The following is a 22,404-nucleotide window of genomic DNA, read 5'->3' as shown; positions in this document are numbered from 1 at the left end:
ACCTACATGGTAGGAATTACTATTCCCATTTTAAAATAAGGAAACAAAAACTCATTAAAAATAGAACTACTATGGGATCCAGCAATTCCACTCCTGGATATTTATCTGAAGAAAATGAAAACATTAACTTTAAGAGATATATGCACCCCCAAGTTCATTGCAAAATTATTTGCAATAACCAAGAGATGGAAATGAGGTAAGTATTCATCAATGAATGAACGGACAAAGACAATGTGCCACATATATGCAATGGACTATTACTCAGCCATAAAAAAGAAGTAAACCTTGCTGTTTACGACAACATGAATGGAATTTGAGGATATTATGCTAGGTGAAATAAGTAAGACAGAGAAAGACAAATACCATATGATCTCACTTATATGTGGAATCTTAAAAGATAATTTTTGACTAAAACAAAAAAACAAGCTCATAGATACAGAGAACAGATTGATGGTTGCTGGAGGAGGGGCTGGGGGTGGGCGAAATGTGTGAAGAGAGTCAAAAGATAGAAACTTCCGGTTATAAAATAAATAAATCATCATGATGTCATGTACAGCATGGTAATAGTTAATAATTCTGTACTGCATGTTTGAAAGTTGCTAAGAGACTAAATCTTAAAAATTCTCATCTTAAGAAAAAAATTTTTTGTAACTATGTGTGGTGACAGATGTTAACTGGATTTATTGTGGTAATCATTTCGTAAATGTTGTATCATTATGTTGTAACCTGAAACTAATATAATGTTATGTGTCACTTATACGTCAAAATAATGTCAAGTTATCTGTCAAGTTGTATGTCAAGATAAAAGAAACGGAAACTCAGAGAGGGCAAGTAACTTGACCACAGGACTCACAGTATAGGTGGAAGCACGGGGATATGAAGCCAGACATATCTACTTCTGAGAGTGTCTGAAACCAGGGTACTATAATGCTCTGTCATAGAGATGGGGCGGGATAGAGAACAGGTTCAATTTCACACTAAAGGAAGAGTTGTGAACCTGGAGAAATTGAGCCACTAAACAGTCTTCTTTGTGCTTCAGAAGTCTTTAGAGAATAAAAGAGGAGGAATTTGATAAGGACCAAACCACCAAGTCTTACCCCAAACGGTCTCTTGCCTTCCACCAGTGAGTATTGTACTTCTCCAGTATCAGGTATTCCTCTGCTCTCTTTAAAGCTAAATCACAGGGCTCTCTAGGCAGAAAATCATACAGTGCCTTGACTCGGATCTTCTCTTCAGCAACCTCAGAGGATGGGAGGGGAGGCAGCGGCTTGCGTTTTGATGGTTGTACACGTCCCCTGTTGGACTGTGAAAACCAAGGAGTGAACAATTGTACCATTGTTTTAGGAATCGGTGCTAATAAAGAAGAGGTATATAGTATATTTGCCTTCTGCCTCACTTCTCCCATCCAGCTGCACCAAAGCAGAAGCCATGGTGGGATAAACATAGGAAATGACCGACTATAAAACAACTTTCTGATCCAGCAACACACTCATCATTTTGTACATTTTTCAAGATTACAAGTTCTCTTGGCAACACTTTGGACTTTTTTCAGGTCACCATTCTTAAAACTTGATTTCCTCCCCAACATTACTTTGTCTTAAAGGATTTTTTCTCTTGGAAAAAGCAAAGCAGCCCTTCTCTTTCACGTGCTGTAAGCTTGTGTTTGCGTTCACCATACTGCCTACCAGTACTGTTTCTCCCAACACTGAACTGAAAATTAATCCTGGCCTCCCAATGGCAGTAACCAGAATGCATTTTTTTTTCCTGTTCACTGTCCAGTTTCAAGTTCTTCCAAAATATAGCAGAGCCAGCAATGTTAATTGGTCTTTTTTCTTCCACTTTCTTCTAGAACACTCATTCACTAAATGGTTGTCAAGCACTTATTATGTACGAAGCACGATTCTAGGTTCTGGACATGGCAGCAAACAGTGCCTCATGGAGTATAGACCCTAAAAAAACAAGCTTCCTCTGCACCCCCACCTAATGAAAATGATACTCACTTGCTTCTTACTTGGCAATTCACTGAACCACGGCCTGCGATGTCGACTGTATTTTTCCGAAAGTTCTTCATCTTTGCTCAGGCTTATTTGTGTTCTTACTTGTCTGATATTGAAAAACAATCATGTTACAAATGACTATTTGCATTCAAGTTATCTTTAAATCCAATAGATGATCACAAAAATAGTAGGGAAATACGGGTCTTTTTCCAAAAGCTTTTTTATTTAGAAGACTAATTCCATTTCCTTGGGCAAGTTACTGCCTCTCAGAACTTAATTTTTCTTATCTGGGAACTAGAGATGCTAAGAGCATATAGAGTTGTTATGAAATAAAATTGAGAAAACATATGTCACATGCCCAGTACAGAGTCTGGTGCATATTAAGGGCATACAATTATAATCATGACAATGAAAAACTTACTCTGTGTCAGACTCCATGTTTATCACGTTACATGCATTACCTCATTATATGGTACCTATTGTTGTTATAAACAGACATGTTATAGTGATTAAGAACATGGGTTTGAATCCCAGCTCTACCATTTCATAGTGTGGTCTTGGGTAAGCCATGTAACCTCTCTAAGTCTCAATTAACTCATCTGTAAAATGGGGATTGTGAAAAAAAAACATACGTGGTTTTGAGAATTACTTCTTAGCACAGTCTGACACATCGGACATTTCTATTAAATGTTAGCTATTACTGTTATCATGGTTCTTTGGATTTTATTCTTATACAATCATTTGCTGGACACAAAAGTGTAAGACACACTGACAGTTTGGGGGAGATATTCAACTAAGACAGAATTCTTACCCTTAAAGGTAAAAATTACAGAGTGGAACACAAGACATAAATAACATACATGAAATAAATATTAAATAGAGAATCAAGCCACATACTTTGGGAACAAAAATTAAAGGAGCAATTAAATCCAAGAGGATCAAGGAAGGATTACAGAAGACCTGACATTTGACCTACGGTTTTAAATGAACTGAAATTCAACAGGGAGAAAATGGGAGAAGGGTTTTCCAGGCAAAAGAAACAGAAGATGCAAAGAGACATGGAGACTCGCTAGACAATAAAGAAACAGAATCAATTCATTGCCAAGAAGTTACCTCAGAAAGTTGACTTACCGATTCTGCACGGAACAGCAACAGCAGCAACAGAAAATCGACTGGATGGTATTATCTGAAAAGCAGAGCATTCTCAACTGTTAGAAAACCATAGGTCCATAATATTGGATAGGTGAGGCAGTGGTGCTATTCCAAAGGAGGCAATCCCTGAGGGCAATGGTGATAGGAGTTATTATAAAGCATATGTAATATCTTGACCGCACCCTCTGTCACTAGTGGAAGATGAAAACCTGCCACCAAAGCAAAAGTCAGTTACTGGCACCCTGATCAATGTGGTTTCCCTTCTCAGGCTCTTCTCCCCAGATCTGGTTTATGCATTTCCTCAGTCTGCAAATGATAAATGACCACTACCTTCTCCCTTACCTTGGTTAGGGCTAATATCAGCTAACAAATGTACAAAAGAATATGATTCCAAAAACAATGTTGTAGAAAATCTGCTAGCAGGGATTTTGAATTAGGCCCATCATATTTCTTTAAAAAGTACTTATTTTTTAATATATAATTTTATGTATTTATATCAAATATAAACACATATTTTATATTTAATATAATGTATTATGTAATATGTAATATTTTATACAAAATGTATTTTAATATATATATAAGCTGAATATTTAAAAAAAGAACTAGCTGTGGTAGTTTAGTAATCTGGGTCATGCTTACACTTTTATTGTCGAGTTTAATCTATTTGATTTAAGTTAGATCATTTGCCTTTTTAAAAAAATGTTTGAATTTATGAAAAAGATGTTTTATGTCGATAGAATCTACATTTCATAGTCAGCTCTTTCTCATATTCACACCTAAACGAAGTATTATGAAGCAAGCGGAGTACATTAGACGTGAGTGTGAGCTTTGAGGCGAGTCAGATCTAGGTTCGAATCCTAGCTGTGGGGCTGACTAACCTGGGATAATTTCCTTCACTTCTCTAACTCTGTTTTCCTATCTGTAAAAACGAGATAATCATACCTACCTACTTTGAGAAGCTTTATAGGGCAGAGGTTAATCTCCAGTTTTGCAACTTTGGACAAGTTACTTAACTGTTCTGTGCTTAAGTTTCCATGTCCACAAAATGGGCATAACAGGACCCTTAGCATGAAAGGCTACTGTGAGGATTAATTGAATTAATTCATGTAAAGTACCCAGAACAATATCAGGTATGCAATAAGAGCGCAATCCAGAAGACCTATTATTATTATAGGGTTGTTGAGAAGATTAAATTAGACATCCTCTCTAAAGTCCTGGAAAATAGAAGAGGGGAGCAAACGGAAGATACCCAGTACAGTCCACCACTCAGCACAAAAGTCCTCTTCGTCTTCATTGTGAAGAACCAACTCAATTCCTTCCTGGTAATCAGAAAACTCACTCCAGCTACATTGACCTCTTTCTTTCTTCCTTTTAAGTATAGTTGGTAGACAATATCATATTAGGTATATTAGTCTCAGGTGTACAATATAATGATTCTACATTTTTGTTTCTTACAATGTGATCACCCCACTAATTCTCATAATTATCTGTCACAGTACAAACTTATTGATTATATTCCCCTTCACCTGTTTCACCCATCCCCCTACTCCCCTCCCCTCTGGCAATCACCGTTTTCGTCTATGTTTCTGAGTCTGCTTTTGTTTTGTTTTCTTTGTTTGTTTGTTTTGCAACCCCTTTCTGTGCCTATCATTCCAGTGATACAAGGAATCCCAAAATGGCCAGAGAGCAGTCTCAATCTCCAACATTCCCTAAGGAAAGGATTCTTCCCTTGGGACCTGGAATCTCTAAACCTACCAACCCCAAAGTCACAGGGAAAGAGAAAAACAATATTCCAGTGTTATTAACTGAGATGGGGAGAGGGGCCACTCCACTCTTCATTCCTTAGTTCGCAGACTCACGCATCGTGGCTACGTGCTGTTTTAAGACATATTTACTGCTGTTTTAAGACATTTATTGCCTCTTATAGGACCCCACTCCAACTTTGCAAGATGTTTCCTCCCAGATGTCATAGGAATTGAGCCTTTCTCAGGCCATTCCTCTGTCCTATCAAGTTACCTGCTTCTGAATTATGGGACACGTGGTAAGAGTATTCAAAGAACCACTGAGCAAGTACCAATGAAACCAATAGAAGGCTAACTGACCCCAGAGAATGGGTCATCTGTTAGACCTCTGGGTACGTCTTTGCATTCTGTCCCCACTGAAAGAGTTTCAACCACATTCTTCTCCCCCAGATCGCCTTACTACCAATCTCCTGATCTTGTTCTTTCAATGTTCCAAACTAGCAGGTCAACTTTTTTGCCATTGTCCATGTAGATCAATTGATCTACATTTGCCAATGGAGATCAATGCCTCAGACTATCTTGCCTTAATGAAGAGAACAAATGGACATACTTAAAGTTCGGGGAGGGTTTTATTTCAGCACGCTCTTTCAGGCCACCTCTGAATAGGGCTGTAGGACAATGGCTGTTTATTTCCCGTTTGTGTGGGATCGGGATGCAGATCTATCTGTACATCAGGCCTGACGGATGGGGAACTCCTATGGAGGCCTCTGGTGTGAGTTGAAGAAGCAGCAGAAAAGAACAGGTACTACGTAAGGATAAATCACCTGCTCATGAAGGTTTCCTGAGCCTTCTGGATCTACCGAGGCTCACTTTCATGTATACCACTTCCATATCATGATGGATTACTGCTATGGGTGCCCCATTTTATGGTTCAGTGAGTCAGATGACACTCAGCTCATGATAGGCAGTTGGGATCATATATATATTTCATGATGGATGGTCAATCATTCAGTCTTCACCAGTAGCAAGCCAGGAGCTAAATTGAAATAGTAATTAGCACAGGGCGAAGGCGTTATTCCAAATTCCTGAGGGTTTGTGCTGTGATTCTCAGATTGGGACTTTCAGAAGCTCCATATACAGCCTGCACTTTGCCCTTCATCCCAGGCTACCACCAATGATAATTCCGGTAATTGATAATTAAGTTATTTCTCCTAGCAATGAGGCTCTCTCTGGACTTCTAAATATACGACCAAATAAATCCCAGGTCCAATTCTGACTCTGTTTGCTAGAGCCCCTTCTGATACCAATTAAAGTATCAGTCATGGTTCCAATATGAAACACGACATACTTAAATTAGAATAATTTTTAAAAGTTTCATTTACAAAGTGACTAATTTAAAAAGTATGGATGGAGGTAAGGAAACCACAAGGATGTACAGAAACCGGGGTCCAGCCGTCACGTAACTGCCATCATCCCTAAGTTCACAAGGACGAGGAAAGGGAGAAAGAGTTGAGCAGAGCAGAGACCACTTTGATAGCACAGGAGCAATAATCTGCTGTGGAGGGACACAACTTCCTTCCAGGGCTCACCCCCCCACCCGCACCCCCGCCCCAGTGCGATCCAGCCAGAAGTCAGAGTCTTGGAAGCATGTTGGACCAATCCCTGCAGATCACTTTTCTGGGACAAAGTGAAACGTTTGCGGGAGAAGAATGAGTACCAAGAGGTTGGGGTCACTAAGCCATCACGGATGCTGGCTACCTACCACATTTAATCCTTGTAGGTCACCTCTCCAGGGTAGAACAGGGTGGAAGAGAACAGATATATCCAGCAAAGTAATCAATATATATTAATTAGTTCCTTTTCCTTTCACAGAAGTTGACTTTCTAAATTTCTAAACCTAGATGCACGTATTGGTTACGTCTCTTTTTCTGATTTGGACATTACCATTCCTCAGTCTTGGGGCTATACACATGTGGGTGGTCCGGTAGGAAATGCCTCATTTCTACCCTGAAGATACAGTTCTAGTGCAAGCCAGGGAAAGGTTACTATTTCACCGCTTACCCCTGATTTAATAACTTCTTCTCTTCCTTTGTCTGTACCCAGAAACCACTTATTTTCCAACGATCATCCCAAGGTTGATTTCTGGAGACTAAAATAAAACAAATGACTAAGTTCCAAAAATATGCACTACATTATGTATTATTAGGTGTTTGGGTTTCAGCTTCTCTGACTGTCAGTTTTCATCTGGCTGTGCCTACGTGAGCAAATTGCCAAAAACACTCCTTAGAAAGAGGGTATATTAGCGCTTGAGGGCTCTGTCTACTTCGGCAGGAGTGGGTTTAATTTACATCCACACCAGTTTATTCCAGTGCTGTTTTAGAGTCCCATAGAGATCTGTGTCTATCGAGGGGATAGACACAGGGACGAGGGGATGCAAAGTCAAATGTAGTTTACACAAATGAGTGAAGCAGCTCAGAATGTGGTGGAGACTGTGGCAAAATGCTGGGCCAAAGCCCCACGTAGAAGTTTTTAAATTCAAAATTTGTAAAATACTCCTTCTCTCTCCCACATCACCATTTTTCCCCTCTCTACAGGATTATTCCCATCAGCATACAAACATGCTGTTCCTTCACCCATTAAAACAAAACAAACCACTCATGATCTTATTTCCTTCATCACTTTTGCTCCCAATTTATAGTAAATTCTAGAAATGAGTAGTCTTTACTTACTGGCTCCAATTCTTCCCCTCCCATTTTCTCTTAATCCATTCCAGTCAAGTTTTTGTCCCTACCACTTCCCCCAAACTGCCCTTATTTTGTCACCAGTGACCTCCACACCACTATACCCAAGGGTCAATTTAAAGTCCTCAATTTACTTGACCTCTCAGCAGCATTCAACAATGTGACCTCTTGGTTTTCCTGCTCAGTCTTCTTTGCTGTTTTCTTCTCTTCCTCCCTAACCTCTTAGACTGGGTCTAAGGTTAGATCGCCCAAAGCTTTTGATCTTTTTTCTCTGTCTCGTTTACTCCCTTGATTATCTCATCCATCGTCTGATGATACCAAAATATCGACCTCTGACCCAGTTCTAATGAACTCCATAACTTGCATAACCAAATGCATTCTAAAATTTTCCACTTGGATCTTTATTAGACCCCTCAAATTAACATGAAGAAATCTGAACTCCTTCTCTTCCTTCCTCCCTCCACTTGCTCTACCCATCCCTCTCCATCTTGTCAGTAGCAATTCCGCGTATCCAGGCCAATAATCTCGTTGTCACCTTTGACCCCTCTCTCACACCCCAATCCCATCTGTCAGGAAAGCACGCTGACTCTGCCTTAAAAACATATCCAAGTGTTTCAGTTTGGGATGATGAAAAAGTTCTGGACATGGAGAGTGATGATGGTTGTACAACATGTGAATGTACTTAATGCCAGTGGTAAATTTTGTTTTCATTTTTGTTTTATTTAACTTATGCATTCATTTTGTTTCATTTATGTTTTATTTCACCACTGTAACACACACACACACACAGTCTTACAGCTTTTCCCACCCTTCTGTCATTACCGTGGCCTAAGCCACCATCATCTTCTCATCTGGATTAGACCAACCTAACTTGTTCCTGCTTCTATCCTTAACTGCCCATGGTTTATTCTCAATACAGTAGCCAGAGTGATTAATTTAGCACCTATATAGGATTGTATCTCCTTATCTCAAAACTTCACAATAGTTCCCCATGTCCCGGAGGGTTATAGCCAAATCACCCACAATAACCTATAAAAACCCTTCATCATCTAGACTCCTGCTGCCTCCCTTCTTCTCTCCAACACGCATTTCTCATGTCACTCAGCCATACTGCCCTTATCGCTGCTTGTGGAGCACACCAGGCCTTCTCTCACCATAGTTTCTTTGCTTTTGTTTGGCCTAGACCACTCTTCCCCCAGGTATCAACCTTCTTTACTCCACTCCTTCGAGTGTGCGCAGACCTCACCTTCTCAAATATGATTGCCACCTGCACTCCCTAATTTTGGGATTACTTACTTTGCTCTACTTGTTCTTTTCTTTTTTTAAAGTGGCATTCCTCACTTTCTAATGTATTATGCAATTCATTTTTTTGTCATTGTTTTACTGTCTCCCCAACCAGAATGTATACAGCGATCTGTATCTATTTCATTTCCAGTTATATCCCAGGAGGCTAGAACAGTTTTTGACATATAATACATACTCAACAAATATGTATTAAATGAATGAATTGGTTTGAAGGAGCATCAGATTAAAACCTTTTCAGAGCACCCACCTGTCTTGATTCAGTCTGAATGAGAAAGTGAAAACTGTATTTGGGGACAGACTAAGCAGGTACAACAGGCTTGAAATAAGGGAAGATAAGACCTTGGGTGTCTATGTAGTAGGGACTTTTATACTGAAGATGGAGACCCAATTGGCCACAGTCCAAAGCAGAGCAAACTCTATGCTCAGCCTAGAAACCTGTATAAGATGGTCCAGCAATGTAAGAGGTGATCATCTATCATGTTTTGTTTTCATGTAAACTAAAACCATTTATAGATGGTCTCCAACTTACAATGGTTCAACTTGCAATATTTTCAACCTTACAATGGTGCAAAAGCTATATACATTTAGTAGAAACCATACTTCAGAATTTTGAATTTTGATCTCTTCCAGGGCTAGTGATATGCGGTATGATACTCTCTCGTGAAGCTGGGCAGCAGCAGCGAGCGGCAGCTCCCAGTCAGCCATGTGACCACGAGGGTAAGTAACAGACACTCTACAGTGTCCTGCATTGCCAGCGCTTTTTGGATATTGTGTTCTTAGCACATTAAGGCAGGCTAGGCTAAGCTAGGCTATTCGGTAGGTTAGGTGTATTAAATGCATTTTTGACTTGAGGTATTTTCAGTTCACAACGGATTTGTCAGGGTGTACCCCATCGTAAGTTGAGCAGCGTCTGTAATGTCATCATCGCCAAAATGTGTCTACAATGGTCACTTGACTCCTGGATTAATCACTGGCATGTGATATTATTCTCTGTATTTTTCCATATGCTTGAAATATTTCAAAACTAAAATTTGTAGATTTAAAAGGATAACCCCCAGAAAATCAGGTAGGATTGAGGGTTAGTTAGGTATCTATTTTAGGTTTAATAACTTTTTTCATGTACACGATTTTCAGTGACAGATGCAAAAAGCTTGTTCTTTATTTTAGCCACTGTCTTACCTTTTTACCCAACCAGAATTATCAGCTTTCTCGCTAGTTCCAATAAGAAAACCATTCTATGCGTTTCCCATTCCAATTTTCCCAGGTCTGTGTATATATGAGTCCCTCACAGAGATTTTGGGTTCTTCCTGAGCCCCATGCTTTTATATTCGATCTGCATTAATCTGTTTAAATTGTTTGGCGTTTTATTTTTTATTTCCTGGGCTACCAACCTAGTCCAAGCCCTCATCAACCCACACCTGTGTTTCTGCATTCATTCACTTTATCCTCATAGTGATCTGTAAAATAGGTGCCACTTTTCCAGGTGATGTATTTGAACCATAAGGAAGAGGATCTTCCTTGCTGAGAGTCGAAGAGCTTGAAAGTGGAGAGTCAGGATTGGAACCCTGGCAGCCTGACTCCAGGGTCTCTGCTCTTACCCACTGGGCAACCAGTTTGGGCTCAGTGACTGGATGAACTGGCCATACTCCCTACCTCTAAGCCCCACCTCTCAACTCTCTCTCCTTCAATCCATTCTACATACTCATTTCCCTAAAAGTCTGTCTCAGCAAATTGCTCTACATCTCCAGCATCTAAAAAGACTCTCAACTACATATGGCATCAAGACTATTTAATCTTCCCTGATTTTCGAGGCCTTCCATACTATGACCGACCCTACCCTTAGTGTCCACCAATTCCTTTCGCACCAGCTTCTTCTGCTTGATCTAGTCTCACAGACACCTTATCTGCCTGTGGCCTGAAAAAAGCTTCCTTTGCAATCCACTCCCAACTCACCTTCCTTTGGGCTCCCAGAGCACAGGTGATCTGTCCTGCCCTGTGGCTCTTAATTAGGTACCACTTTCGACGGTCATTATAATTTCTTGGTGTAGGCTTAAGCTTTCACAGCGTTTCTCAGTCACACCACTATTAACATTTTAGACTAAATAATTTTATCTTGGGGTGGTTGTCCTGTGTATCGTAGGCTGTTTAGCAGCAGTACTGGTCTCTGTACTAGATGCCCGCAGTAACACCTCCCCACCCCACCTGACACCTACCTCCCTCTCCGAGTTGTGAAAACCAAAATGTTACCAGGAATTGCCAAATGTCCCCATAGGGGCAAAATCACCCCCAGTTGAGAACCACTGAGCTAGACTATAAGCTCTCCAGTTTCAGGGACTGCATCTTACACATTTTTTTCTTCTTCCAGGCCTCCAGCATCAGTGCCTGGTACATAGCAAGAACTCAATAAATAGCTATTAAATAAGGCTTCACCAATGTCTATGCCATCACATTACCCCTGGGCTATACTTCTCAGTAATTCATTCTATCACATGATATCTCACAAATTGACGCTGACCGCAGAGAAAGCTACACTGACCACAATCTTTTGTGGTCAACTGTTCTATGTGGAACAGCAAAGTTGCTGAACATTGAGCTTCCGGAGTTTTAGCTAGTTAGCACTTGTAGTAGGTTTTAAGTCTAACCTTTTGTTCCAGATATATTAAAAAGAAAATAAAAGCTTATTCAAAATCAAGCATCATAGCATGAAATGCTAAATGAAATGGCTAAAACTTCTCTGGTGTTCAAAAGGTTTTGTTGTTGTTGTCGTTTGTGTGTTATTGCTTTTTGGGTTTTGTTTTTGTTGTTGTCATTAGTTTCTGTATTAGAACAGCATATGGGGTTGAACAAGCTTTAGTGTCAGAACAACCAAACGTCAAACCAGGGCTTCATTTTCTTGTAGCAACAATGTGATTCTGGGCAATTACTTAGGAGCCTTATCTGGAAAATGCAGGAAATAAAATTCTACCTTCTAGGAAAGGAAGCTACCCACACCTACAAATATAACACCATATGCAGGCGCTATACTAAGATATTATATTATACTAACTTACTCCCTACACAGTGAAATCAGTCCTATTATTATCCCCATTTTACAGATAAAGAAGCTGAGTAACAGAGAGGTTCAGTAATTTATCCTGAGGGGGAATAGTTTGTCACCCCAAAATATGCCTGTTTGGGATATTATTTTAAGCTGGTTATTTTTGAAAGAAATGAAAGACTTGGGAAAAAAACCTTTGACTTTCCCCTTAACTTCCTAAAAGAATTCAGATAAAGAGCCAACTCCAGGAAGGGAGCTATAGATAACTATAGGTTAATATGAACTACTATGTGCTACACAGGGAGGAACCATGCAAGGTGCGTTTCATCAAAGTCCTCTCTGTGTCCCCTTGTTAAAGATGACCGAGCAAACATTTATTTACCAAATGAACTGCCTTCTTTCTCCAAGTGAACTGTCTTCCCCACTTTGAAGTCTCAAACCACCACATGCCCCTCCCCCACATTTCTCCTTAGCTCAAGATGACATACCGTGTTTCCCAGAAAATAAGACCGGTCTTATATTAAATTTTATCCCAAAAGCCACGTTAGAGCTTATGTTCAGGGGATGTCATCCTGAAAAATCATGCTAGGGCTGATTTTCCGGTGAGGTCTTATTTTCGGGGAAACACAGTATAAGCCTTAACTGCCTGAATTGTCCTAGGGGCCTATATTCTTATAGAACCCCCGTATGTACAGATGTAATTACATTTAGTTATTTTCTCCTATTAATCTGTCTTATGTCAATTTGGTTATTAGACCAGCCAGAAGAACTAAGAAGGAAAAGAGGGGAAATTTCCACCACCCCCCAGCGCCCCCGCCACAGTCCAAAGCCACAGAACTAAAAAGCAACTGAGCCAGAATTCAAGCACAGAGTCTGGCTCAGAGTCCATGAGCATAACAATGAACCATCCTTGTTGGGTGAGAAGATTAAATAAGACAACTGAGGCAAAGTGCCTAGAACACAGCAATTACTCATTTAATTTTCAGCCTTTTCCTTCACCCAGTTCCCTAGAATTCATTCAGCAAGTGTTTTGGGGGGTACTCACAGGATATATTTAAAGTAAATAGATAGAAGCATATGGAGTTCTCTCTAGGAGCCAAAACAGAGGAAGGCCAAGTAAGCTGACCCTGTACACCCAGCTTCTCTGTTCTGAGCTCATTTTCTACCCCTAACTCAAAGGCAAATGACTCGAATGGGCTCTGATGGGCTCTCTCTCCCCCGATTATCAAAGCTGTTCTCAGGAGAGGCTCTGAAACTTATTCTTGGTAAGGTACGAAGGATATAATAGGAAACATGTTGTACTATTGTGTTTCTTTTAAAGGCATTTTCGTGTTCGTAAACATGACACTTGCATTAGAGTGCACAGAAATAATTATTTTAAGGAATTGGATCACATAATTATGGGGGATGGGCCGTCCAAAATTTGATGGGGTGCGCTGGTCAGCTGGAGATGCAGGGAAGGGCGACAGTTCAAGTCCACAGGCAGTCTGCTGGCAGAATTCCTTCTTGCTCAGGCCAAGTCAGTCTTTATTCTATTAAGACCTTCCCTGGTTGGATGAGGCCCAACCACATTATAGAGGGTCATCTGTTTTACTCAAAGTCTACCTGGGTAAATATTAATCTCATCCCCAAAACACCCTCATAAAAACATCCAGAATAATGTTTGACCAAATATCTGTGCATCGAGGCCCAGCCAAGTTGAACCATAAAATTAACCATCCTAACACCTTAAATCAAAATACATAGAACTGCTCTTTTCCGGTGTTTGTGGCACGAGGCAACACGAACAGCAAAGTCTCCCAGGATATCCTCTACAAGGCGGTGCAGGACTTCCTGCACCGAAACCAGCGCTTGCGCCGGGAGGTTTTGAAGGCAGTGGACTGCAGATCGACTTGAAGAACTATGCCCCTCAGAAGGACAAACGCTTCTCGGGCACATCAGGTTTAAACCCACGTCCCAAGTTCTCCATATGTATTCTGGGGGACCAGCACCACTGCCCCCAAGGATAAGTGGATAGTAACGAGGCCCAGGCTGTGGATGTCCCCCACATGGGCACTGAGGTGCTGAAGAAACTCAACAAATAACAGAAACTGGTCAAAAAGCTGGCCAAGAAGCATGGTGCCTTTTTGGCTTCAGAGTCTCTGATCAAGCAGATCTCATGGATCCTAGGCCCAGGCCTGAATAAGGCCGGCAAGGTCCCTTCCTTGCTAACACACAATGAGAACATGGTGGCCAAAGTCGATGAAGTGAAATCCACGGTCAAGTTCCAGATGGAGAAGGTGCTGTGTCTGGCAGTGGCTATTGGCCACATGCAAACGACAGATGTTGAGCTTGTGTATAACATCCACTTAACTGTCAATTTCCCGGTGTCATTGCTCAAAAAGCTCTGGCAGAACGTCTGAGCTTTATATATCAAGAGCCCCAGCTCCTGCACTAAGGCACAGATTAATAAACCATAGCGCTACCAAAATAAATAAATACAATACACAGAACTTTCTAAGAGAATCACTAGTATCAGTCAGCAGGCATTGTTGATATCTTGGGACTAGAAAAGGACCTTTTCCTATTCACTCTACTCACAATACATGACTACACCCCAGCAGAGTGGATTATAAACCCAAAGACATTCCCTTGGTTACCTTTGCTCTTTCCTGCATCCTGGAATTTAGGAGGAAGCCTTTTCAAAAATACTTATTTTTTCATGACTCCATAGCAAAGACAATTGCCCTCAAAGATACAGACCCACACCAGCAATGCTTTAATTATGATAATGTTTGTGTTCCCTCTCCCCTGAAGACTAAGAGCAGCTGTGAGCAGGAAGGCCACCCTCTGCCTTGTTTATGCTTCCCTCACTTCTGCCGGCTCAGTTGCTAGCACACAGTTGCTGCTCAATAATTGCTTGAGTGAGTAAAAAACAAATGGTGAAAGCAGAACAGCTCCCTGGTGTTCCCTTGTTTGGCAGGACTTTCCAAGACACTAGGCATCTTTATTTATAGATTAAAGGATTGACTCATTCAAAAGCAGATATCCTTAGATTCATAATTATTTTCAAGTTACAGCATCACAGGGCTTCCAGGTGAGTGAATAAGTGGAGAGTCACTTCCATATGCATATGCATACTGTGATTACAGAAACTAGTCTTTGAATTGTTTTGCTGATTAACCTGTGCATTGAAAGCTCTTTTATGCCTTTGGAAAATCCCCAATTTAGGCAGAAACTCATGCATATCAAGATAGCTCTGCCAGAGAGACTAAAATGCCTCCAGAGAGACGTAATGACTATTTGCCCACTGAAAGGATATATTCAGGATTGAGGGTTACCATGGGAAGGAGCCAGAGCTTCCTCTCCCAGGCATACATCTGCTCTGTTCTTTTCATCTGCTTTTTATTCCCCAGCAAATAGCTTTAATTATATACCATGTACCAGCAAATCAGGAAAAGGGCATCACATCTTGACATAATCTCTGTGACCTTTAGGAACTGGCACAGCTTTCCCGGGTTAGGCAGTCGAGCCTTTCACTTTATTTGGTATTCGTGTTCTTTCCTGGGAAGGCTTGCTCCCAGTTCTCATCCCTGCAAGGGTCCCGTTAGCATTCCTTCCATCGGCAGACCTGTGTGGGTGGCTACAATAAGGCTGTTTGGGAACAGGTTTCCAGCAGGGGGCGCTGGAAGGGCGGGAATGTGAGAAGCATGGCTCCCAAAACAGTTCCCCAGGCCACTTTTCAGTACAACCAAGAAATAGTCGATGAAAAGCTGTTGGGCCACTGCTGTCTGGGAAGCAAAGCTGCTGGCATTCCTTCCATTTCTAATGTTTTGAGGTTTACATTAGTGTAACCTCGTGTCATACCTTGGCATTTCCGATGTCAGACTTTCATTTTGAATCACTGGTTCAAGTGAAATTCATTCCTACTGAATTTAGTCATAACAACAGGCAGATGGCTGGTGATTTTTATTTAAAAACATGAATAACTAGCTCAGTTTGGCTGCCCGGAACTAAAGACCAGGCTAGTCGCCCACCCATATTCTCCAGGTTGTGGTTTTAAGGCAAGGAATTCTGGTGCCAGCTGCATTTGCAGAGAAGGGATCAGAGACTAGAACCTACAAAACTGTGACTTTGGAAAAACAGCTCTGGATCATTAGAGCTGAGACTCTAAGTTCATTACATGATACGCTTTATTTTTTTCCAAAAATTAACAGAAAGGCCAAACTTCCTCATTACTGTCATAAATTCCCACCACTAGATCTATTTCTTGGGGAGGGGAGAGGAGAGGAGGAAAGCCGAGAGGAGGGGAACGAAGGGAAAGGGTGGGGAGGGGAGGGAAGAGAAGGGGAGGGGAGGGGAGGAGGAAAGAGAAAAATACACTTGTGTTTTTCATTAAAATGGTTTTTTCAATTTGACAAGCTATTCTTTATTCTAAGTTCATCCTCTACGTATTTGAGGTGTTAAAGTATCCTTGTTTTGTGTGTGTGTGTCTTTCCTTTTGATATTAAAATGTCCATTCTTCTAAGACATGAGTCATCAGAGATGTTAATCTTTTTTAATCCATTGACAAAATAAATAAACAACCCTAAGTTAGCTCCCAAACTGGTTTTTTAACATCATCCTTGCCTGTGAAACCTTAGAGGAAGAAGAATAACTACATCAGGGGATTCACTGCTTACTAATAGGAAACAGGTACCTAGCTCGTGGGACAGTAAACTGGATAAATTTCATGGAGGATAAGAATGGTGCTTGGCCTGGCAGGGCCTTAAGGGGTCCTGAGTATGGAGAAAGGGTGACGAGATTCTAGAAGCCTAGGAAGCTAGATGTGGCACTGGGCACCAGGAGAGATAGAGTTCCTGGGAGTAAAGGGTGCTGAAAGGAAAAGCAGAGTCTCCCTGAAGACTGCTCATCCATTCACAATTTCAGCCAGGGCACCACCCCCTGCTCCCCAGACACCAAACATTCCATCAGCCTGAAGCCCTCCTTTGCTCTACGCAGGAATTTTGGTTTCTTCCCAGTATGAGCTAAGGTGAGCTGGGCTGCACTCATCGTGCACACAAGTGCTCCCCGCCCCCAGGTCTCAGAGCAGTATTTCCTAGAAGACTGTGAACTTCAAGTTCATGACGTGCTCACAGAAATCACATGCAAGACATCTGGCCAGCTTGTGATGTGAAGTGCTCGGCCACAAGACCTGCTGGTTGGCTGGCACGGTGCGGAGAGCTGTGCTCACCGACCCTTGCTGGGCAGGAAGTGGACAGGCGACGCTGGCCAGGTGGAACAACAGCGTCTGCAGATCGACACACGAGAAGGCCAGCAGCCTCATAGATATAGTTATAAACCGTGCCTACATTTATCCTAATTACTACAGACTGTAGGCTTTTGCAGGGGGATAAAAGCAAAATGACTGACAAGCAAAAGATACATATATTCACATCCATATTGACATTGAGAAATTCTCTATTTCTGAGAAAGGGGACCAACTCCAGTCTGAGTCAAAGTGGTGGTAAAAGTGGCCATGGTTTTGGTTTTGGTTTTGGGCCATGGCTCTCCCTCCTTTTGCCACTGAATTACTTCTCTATTGTTGGAAACAACTTATAGGCATAAAACATTTATTATCTCACAGTTTCTGTGGGTCAGGAGTCCAGGCACAGCTTAGCTGGGTGTCTCTGGTGCAAAGTTGAGGAGTTTGTGAAGCTCATGGAATTGTAGTCAGGCCGAGCTAGACTTAGCTGGAGAATCCACTTCCAAGTTCATTCCCACGGCTGTCGCAGGCCTTGAAGTTGCCTTGGTTCCTCGTGATGGGGAATTCTCCAGAGGCTGCCTGAGAATGCTCAGAGCATGGCGGCTAGTTATCCAAGAGACAGGGAGCCCAAGAGCACTAAGACCGTCCTATTGCAACTTAGTCTCAGAGGTAATATTCCAATACTTCTACCACATTCTATTCATGAGAAGTGAGTTACTAGGTCCAATTCATCCTCAAGGAGAGGGATTGCACAGGGTGTGAATACCAGGAGGTGGGCATCATTGGGGGCCAGCTTAGAGACTGTCTATGCAGCTACCCTCTTTGTCTTCATATTAATAGTAATAGCGGAAGATATTAACTTAGCAGGGTTGGTGTGGGAATCAAATACAATCAGGAATAAGAGGGGGCTTTGAAAACAGAGGCCCTAGAAAAACAGTGGGATTAAGGGGTCCTTACCTCACCCCCAAATCAAATTGTGGAGATGAATCCAGAAACCTGCATTTTAACAGTATCCCAGGCATGCATTAGGTATGCTAAGACTTAAGAACCACTCATATAAATTATCTTTTTCCTTCTACTATATATCTTGGAAAGAAAAGAAAGGGAGAGAAATTTGGTGAAAATGAGGTGCAGGGGAGGTAAGAGGTGAGCTTTTTGAACCCCAGTGTTTTCCCCTGCAGCCTGTCCTCTGAGTAACTCTCCTGGGCTAGGCCAGTTCTCAGGGCAACTGTTAGTTGGTAGAAACGTTGGCAACACAAATTACAGTTCACAAATTGAACCTCATTGGAGCAGTGCCTGGAGACCTCGCTCAGGCTCTCGCCACCGTTCCGTACAGTCAGTATCTCACCTTCCACCATGGTCTCCTCCTGAGCTTCTGCCCTATAGCAGCCCAAGGCCGAACTTCTACGACCGCCTTTAAAACAACAAATTATTCAGCAAATGACTCTGGCCTGGCAAACACATACAAACATTTTTTTTTTGATTCACAGTAATACATCTTGAGGCATATCTTGGCTTTCTCTTGTCAACAGTAAACACTCATTGTTTTACCCAGAAAAAAATGGAGCCAGGTCTAGGTATAGTTTACGCAGAAGGAAACAGGTACTGCTTACAATTGAAATCAAATTATCAGAAGTTGGAAGGAACAGTGAGAGCTCATCAAATCCATGCCCTTCTAGGCCAGACAGAACGATCCTCAGAGTATCCCGGCCAGTAGGGAGTCTCTCATTTCATCCCTTGGGCAACCTGTGGTGGTCTCAACCCTCACCATTATTTATTTTATGTATAACTGAATCTTTCCTGTTATAATTTACAGCCGTTCTGCTAGTTCTGACCTCAGGAGAAGTGAAAACCAGATGCACAGGTAGCTTTCAATAGAAAGGTTCTTATTAAGTCACTGATCATCTCTGTCCTGCCATATGGGAGGTGGGGACACCGGTTTCTGCTTCTTAGCTCTTTCTGCTTTGCTCTGCTTGGTCTGGATTTCTGAAAACTAGCAGCCGTCATTTTATCTACGAGTGGATCAAGACCATAACTTATATTCAGGTCAGTACAACTGGAATAACCTGGTTTATTTTTTTTTACAAATTCTACCAAAAAGTATTGGGTCCTATGAGGTGATTTGGCTTAAAACAGATGACATTTGAAAATTGCAATCATTTTTTCCTACTGCCATTTTAAAATTCAGAAATGTAAAAACTTTGTTAGCTGGCCTTTGATTGCTTTCACCTGACTGAGCTTTGTTACAGCTTGGTTACTTAGTCACCCAGAATTAAAATCCAAGACTATTTTTCTTCTTTATTTTTAATTATTTGTAGTATAAGGCCCTCTGAGTCATAGAGCCACATTAATAAGTGTTTCCAAAAATTTCACATGGAACTGAATCGTCTTCCAAAGCAACTCCAAAATTAAGTTCATGAAGAACCTGTCATTTTTATCCACTGTTTCTTTATGATATCTTGTTGATAGGTGGGCAAACTGAGTGTTCCCATTTTCTAGATGGGAACTTAATAGAAAGAAATTGTCAAAAATGACCCACCCAGGATGCAGCAAACTAGAGCTTGGTCTCCTTATCTTCAGCCCTGAGTTGTTTACACTAAATATCATTCTAAAAACAAACACTTTTCAAATTGCATTTCTACATACACATACAGATTTAAGGACACTATTTTTGTTTTGCTTTCTTTCACATTCTCAGTGCTGAACCTTTGCTAAAATTACATCACCACAATGGTTATTTAAATAACAAACAAAACCCTGGTACAACATCTAGGGAAATTATCCTCAACATTCCACCAGCCCTATGCCTTAGAGACAACTTCTTCTGGTGTTCAAGAATAAGTAACATGCCTAGAACAAGCCCTGAAGATAAATGACAAAGCCATCTTACTTACAGGTGGAAAGAATCATGGCTGCACATCTGCAGGGAGTACATAAAACAGCCTTCAGTTCTTCAGTTCTTCATGTGTTTTTTTCTCCAGTCACAAAAACACATCTTTTAACTGAAATCATAGCTCACCCAAGATGTTTCTCATGGGCAAAGTTAACCCCACCTACTTTCCTGTTCTAAAACCTCAGAAGTGTGTGAATGACAACCTGATGGCCTATATAAGAAAGTGCAATAATCTGTATCCAGATCTCTCAGAGTAACGCTATTAGTTTCTCATTCCCAACTGTGTGGGTGACTCTAGCAAACAACATTTCTAAGAAATCACAAATTTTGGGTAAAAGGGACCTTAAAACTCATCAAATCAAACTGCCCTCCCTTGGCAGAGAAGGAAATGGAAGCATAGGATAAGGGACACACTTAGTGGTAGAAATAGATTTAGAGTCTAGGTTGTAGAGTGCAAAGTCTAGAATGTTCTGTCCTAGACTTGTGGGAACTCAGCACAGACACTTCAGGGATCCAGAAAATATGAGGAAACTTTTATTTGGCAGGGGGAGGGCAACCAATACAATAATATATCTAAAAGGTGACTATGGTATGGCTGAGAAATATAAAAACAACATCAACAATAAAAAATGCACTTAGGAATTTCATATCATTCCACTGGAAAATATAAACAAAAATTAACTAAAACTGAAGAGAACTACTCTAATGAACACACAGCATATTCACATTGCCCTTCCTATTTCCTGCCTCATAGATGAAGATCTCTAAACATTCTGGGTGGATTCTTCTATTTTTACTTTACCTTTTTCCTTAGCTATGCTTTTATGTAAAAACTTTTTTTTTTTTTTACATTTTAGTAAAATATGTAAAGATTTTTGAAAAAATGTTCCCCAATGTTACAAGGTATTATTCACCTTGTTTTCCACAACAATTGTACATGTAATAATAGTTAGTGCAAGGACGCTATTTCCCCTCGCTTTCTTCAATGCCATCGAGCACTTTGGACTCAGCTCCTCAAGGTGAAAAGGGAAGTCTGGATGGGACAGGGGCAGAGGGGGGAGGGCAGGAGGAGGCAAGGTGAGGGAGGAAGGAAGCAGAAAAGTGTGACAGTGACAGCAGGGTATATCTCAAGTGTGACCAATTCCTTGAATGAGCTACACCTCAGTCAACAGGTGTGTATGTTTTTGTACTGATGGTATCGTTCAACAGGAAGATGAGGAGGAAGGTGGCAAACAGACTGTGACAAGACTTAGGATGGAGACATTATTTTTTCTATCATCGGGGCCAAGAAGGATGGAAGACAGCCTTCAGTGGACAGACCGACAAGAAGGGAACGAGATGGTCCTCCAGGGTCAGAGTAAGGCACTCAGAGCAGTCGGCGACAGCCGTGTGTTCACACAATGCTCCCCGCACCGGGGACACCACAGCAGCCCCCAGAGCAGACAGAACTCCCACAGAAGGGTCCGGCATCTTCCCCAGCTTTCCACTCACACAATGGCAAGAATAACATGTGGGGCTATACATGCTCTCGGCTACAGGTGACGAAGACTGCTTTTCCCTGGGCTCAAGAGGAAAAATGAAGGCTCTAACTCAGCAGGTGTCTTAGTCAAGAGATTGGAAAACAAACATGATAATGAGATCTATTGTGAGACTGTAATAGACCATCTATGATGCAGGAACCCACGTCCAGTCAGGCCTCTGGAAAACCATGTGGGAGCCAGCTCAATACACCCTTTTTCCTGGTCGGTCTGCCAGAACTTGAGCTTGTTCCTGGGTCTTGCTGACTGCAGGAGCAGCCTCTGTTGTGAACATCACCTGATCGCTCTGTTCTGGAGCCCAGCAACACCACTAGCAGCATCTGTGTCCTGGGGCAGATTCCTAAGATGCAGAAACTGACTCCCATCAGTTCAATTTTCCGCCTAACTCCAATTAGCTGCGGATACCACAGGCACGGTCGTTTTGCCCAAACACGGGCCCTGTTGGGGCCCTAAGCTGTTTTAGCTACCCCCCAAACATGTCCTCTAAGTGAGGAGGGCACATTAACCATAGAAGGCTCCAGACTTTTACCTCTTCGGTATGGAATATTTGAGCTCTCAGGGAAAAGGACTTGACAGCTGTAAGTCACTGACCCTAGTCCTATGAAGACTAGCTCATATATTACAGAATTCAAAGTTTCAATGAAAAGACAACTCATGTTTCTTATAAATATATAACTTTATATATTATATATATTTACAACATAAACAACATACAAACGTTTTGTAATACTAATGGCAGTCTTGAAAACAGATGGTTTCAAAAAACAGATGG

At 41.4% G+C, this 22,404-nt stretch overlaps 1 protein-coding gene and 1 pseudogene across 2 annotated transcripts in view; one reads left to right on the top strand and one right to left on the bottom strand.

Annotated features, from left to right (window-relative positions):
* TXK (TXK tyrosine kinase) overlaps positions 1-21,564 on the bottom strand; it is a gene marked incomplete at both ends in the record, with an annotated part of 48,110 nt that extends 26,546 nt beyond the window's left edge. Inside the window, 5 exons of the mRNA XM_081052007.1 lie at positions 1,098-1,303; positions 2,001-2,103; positions 3,129-3,183; positions 20,096-20,160; positions 21,419-21,564. Coding sequence (XP_080908133.1) covers positions 1,098-1,303; positions 2,001-2,103; positions 3,129-3,183; positions 20,096-20,160; positions 21,419-21,564 — 575 coding nt within the window. The remainder of the gene's footprint in view (positions 1-1,097; positions 1,304-2,000; positions 2,104-3,128; positions 3,184-20,095; positions 20,161-21,418) is intronic.
* On the top strand, positions 9,588-14,436 carry LOC308495852 (large ribosomal subunit protein uL1-like; annotated as a pseudogene). Its single transcript has 2 exons — positions 9,588-9,657; positions 13,755-14,436. The product of its transcript is annotated as a large ribosomal subunit protein uL1-like (transcript).
* Positions 21,565-22,404: the final 840 nt, after the last annotated feature.

This window comes from Rhinolophus hipposideros (genome assembly GCF_964194185.1).
Source record: "Rhinolophus hipposideros genome assembly, chromosome: 1".
NCBI lineage: Eukaryota > Metazoa > Chordata > Mammalia > Chiroptera > Rhinolophidae > Rhinolophus > Rhinolophus hipposideros.
The sequence above is the reverse complement of the archived record's forward strand: the minus strand, read 5'-3'. Positions and strand labels throughout refer to the sequence as shown.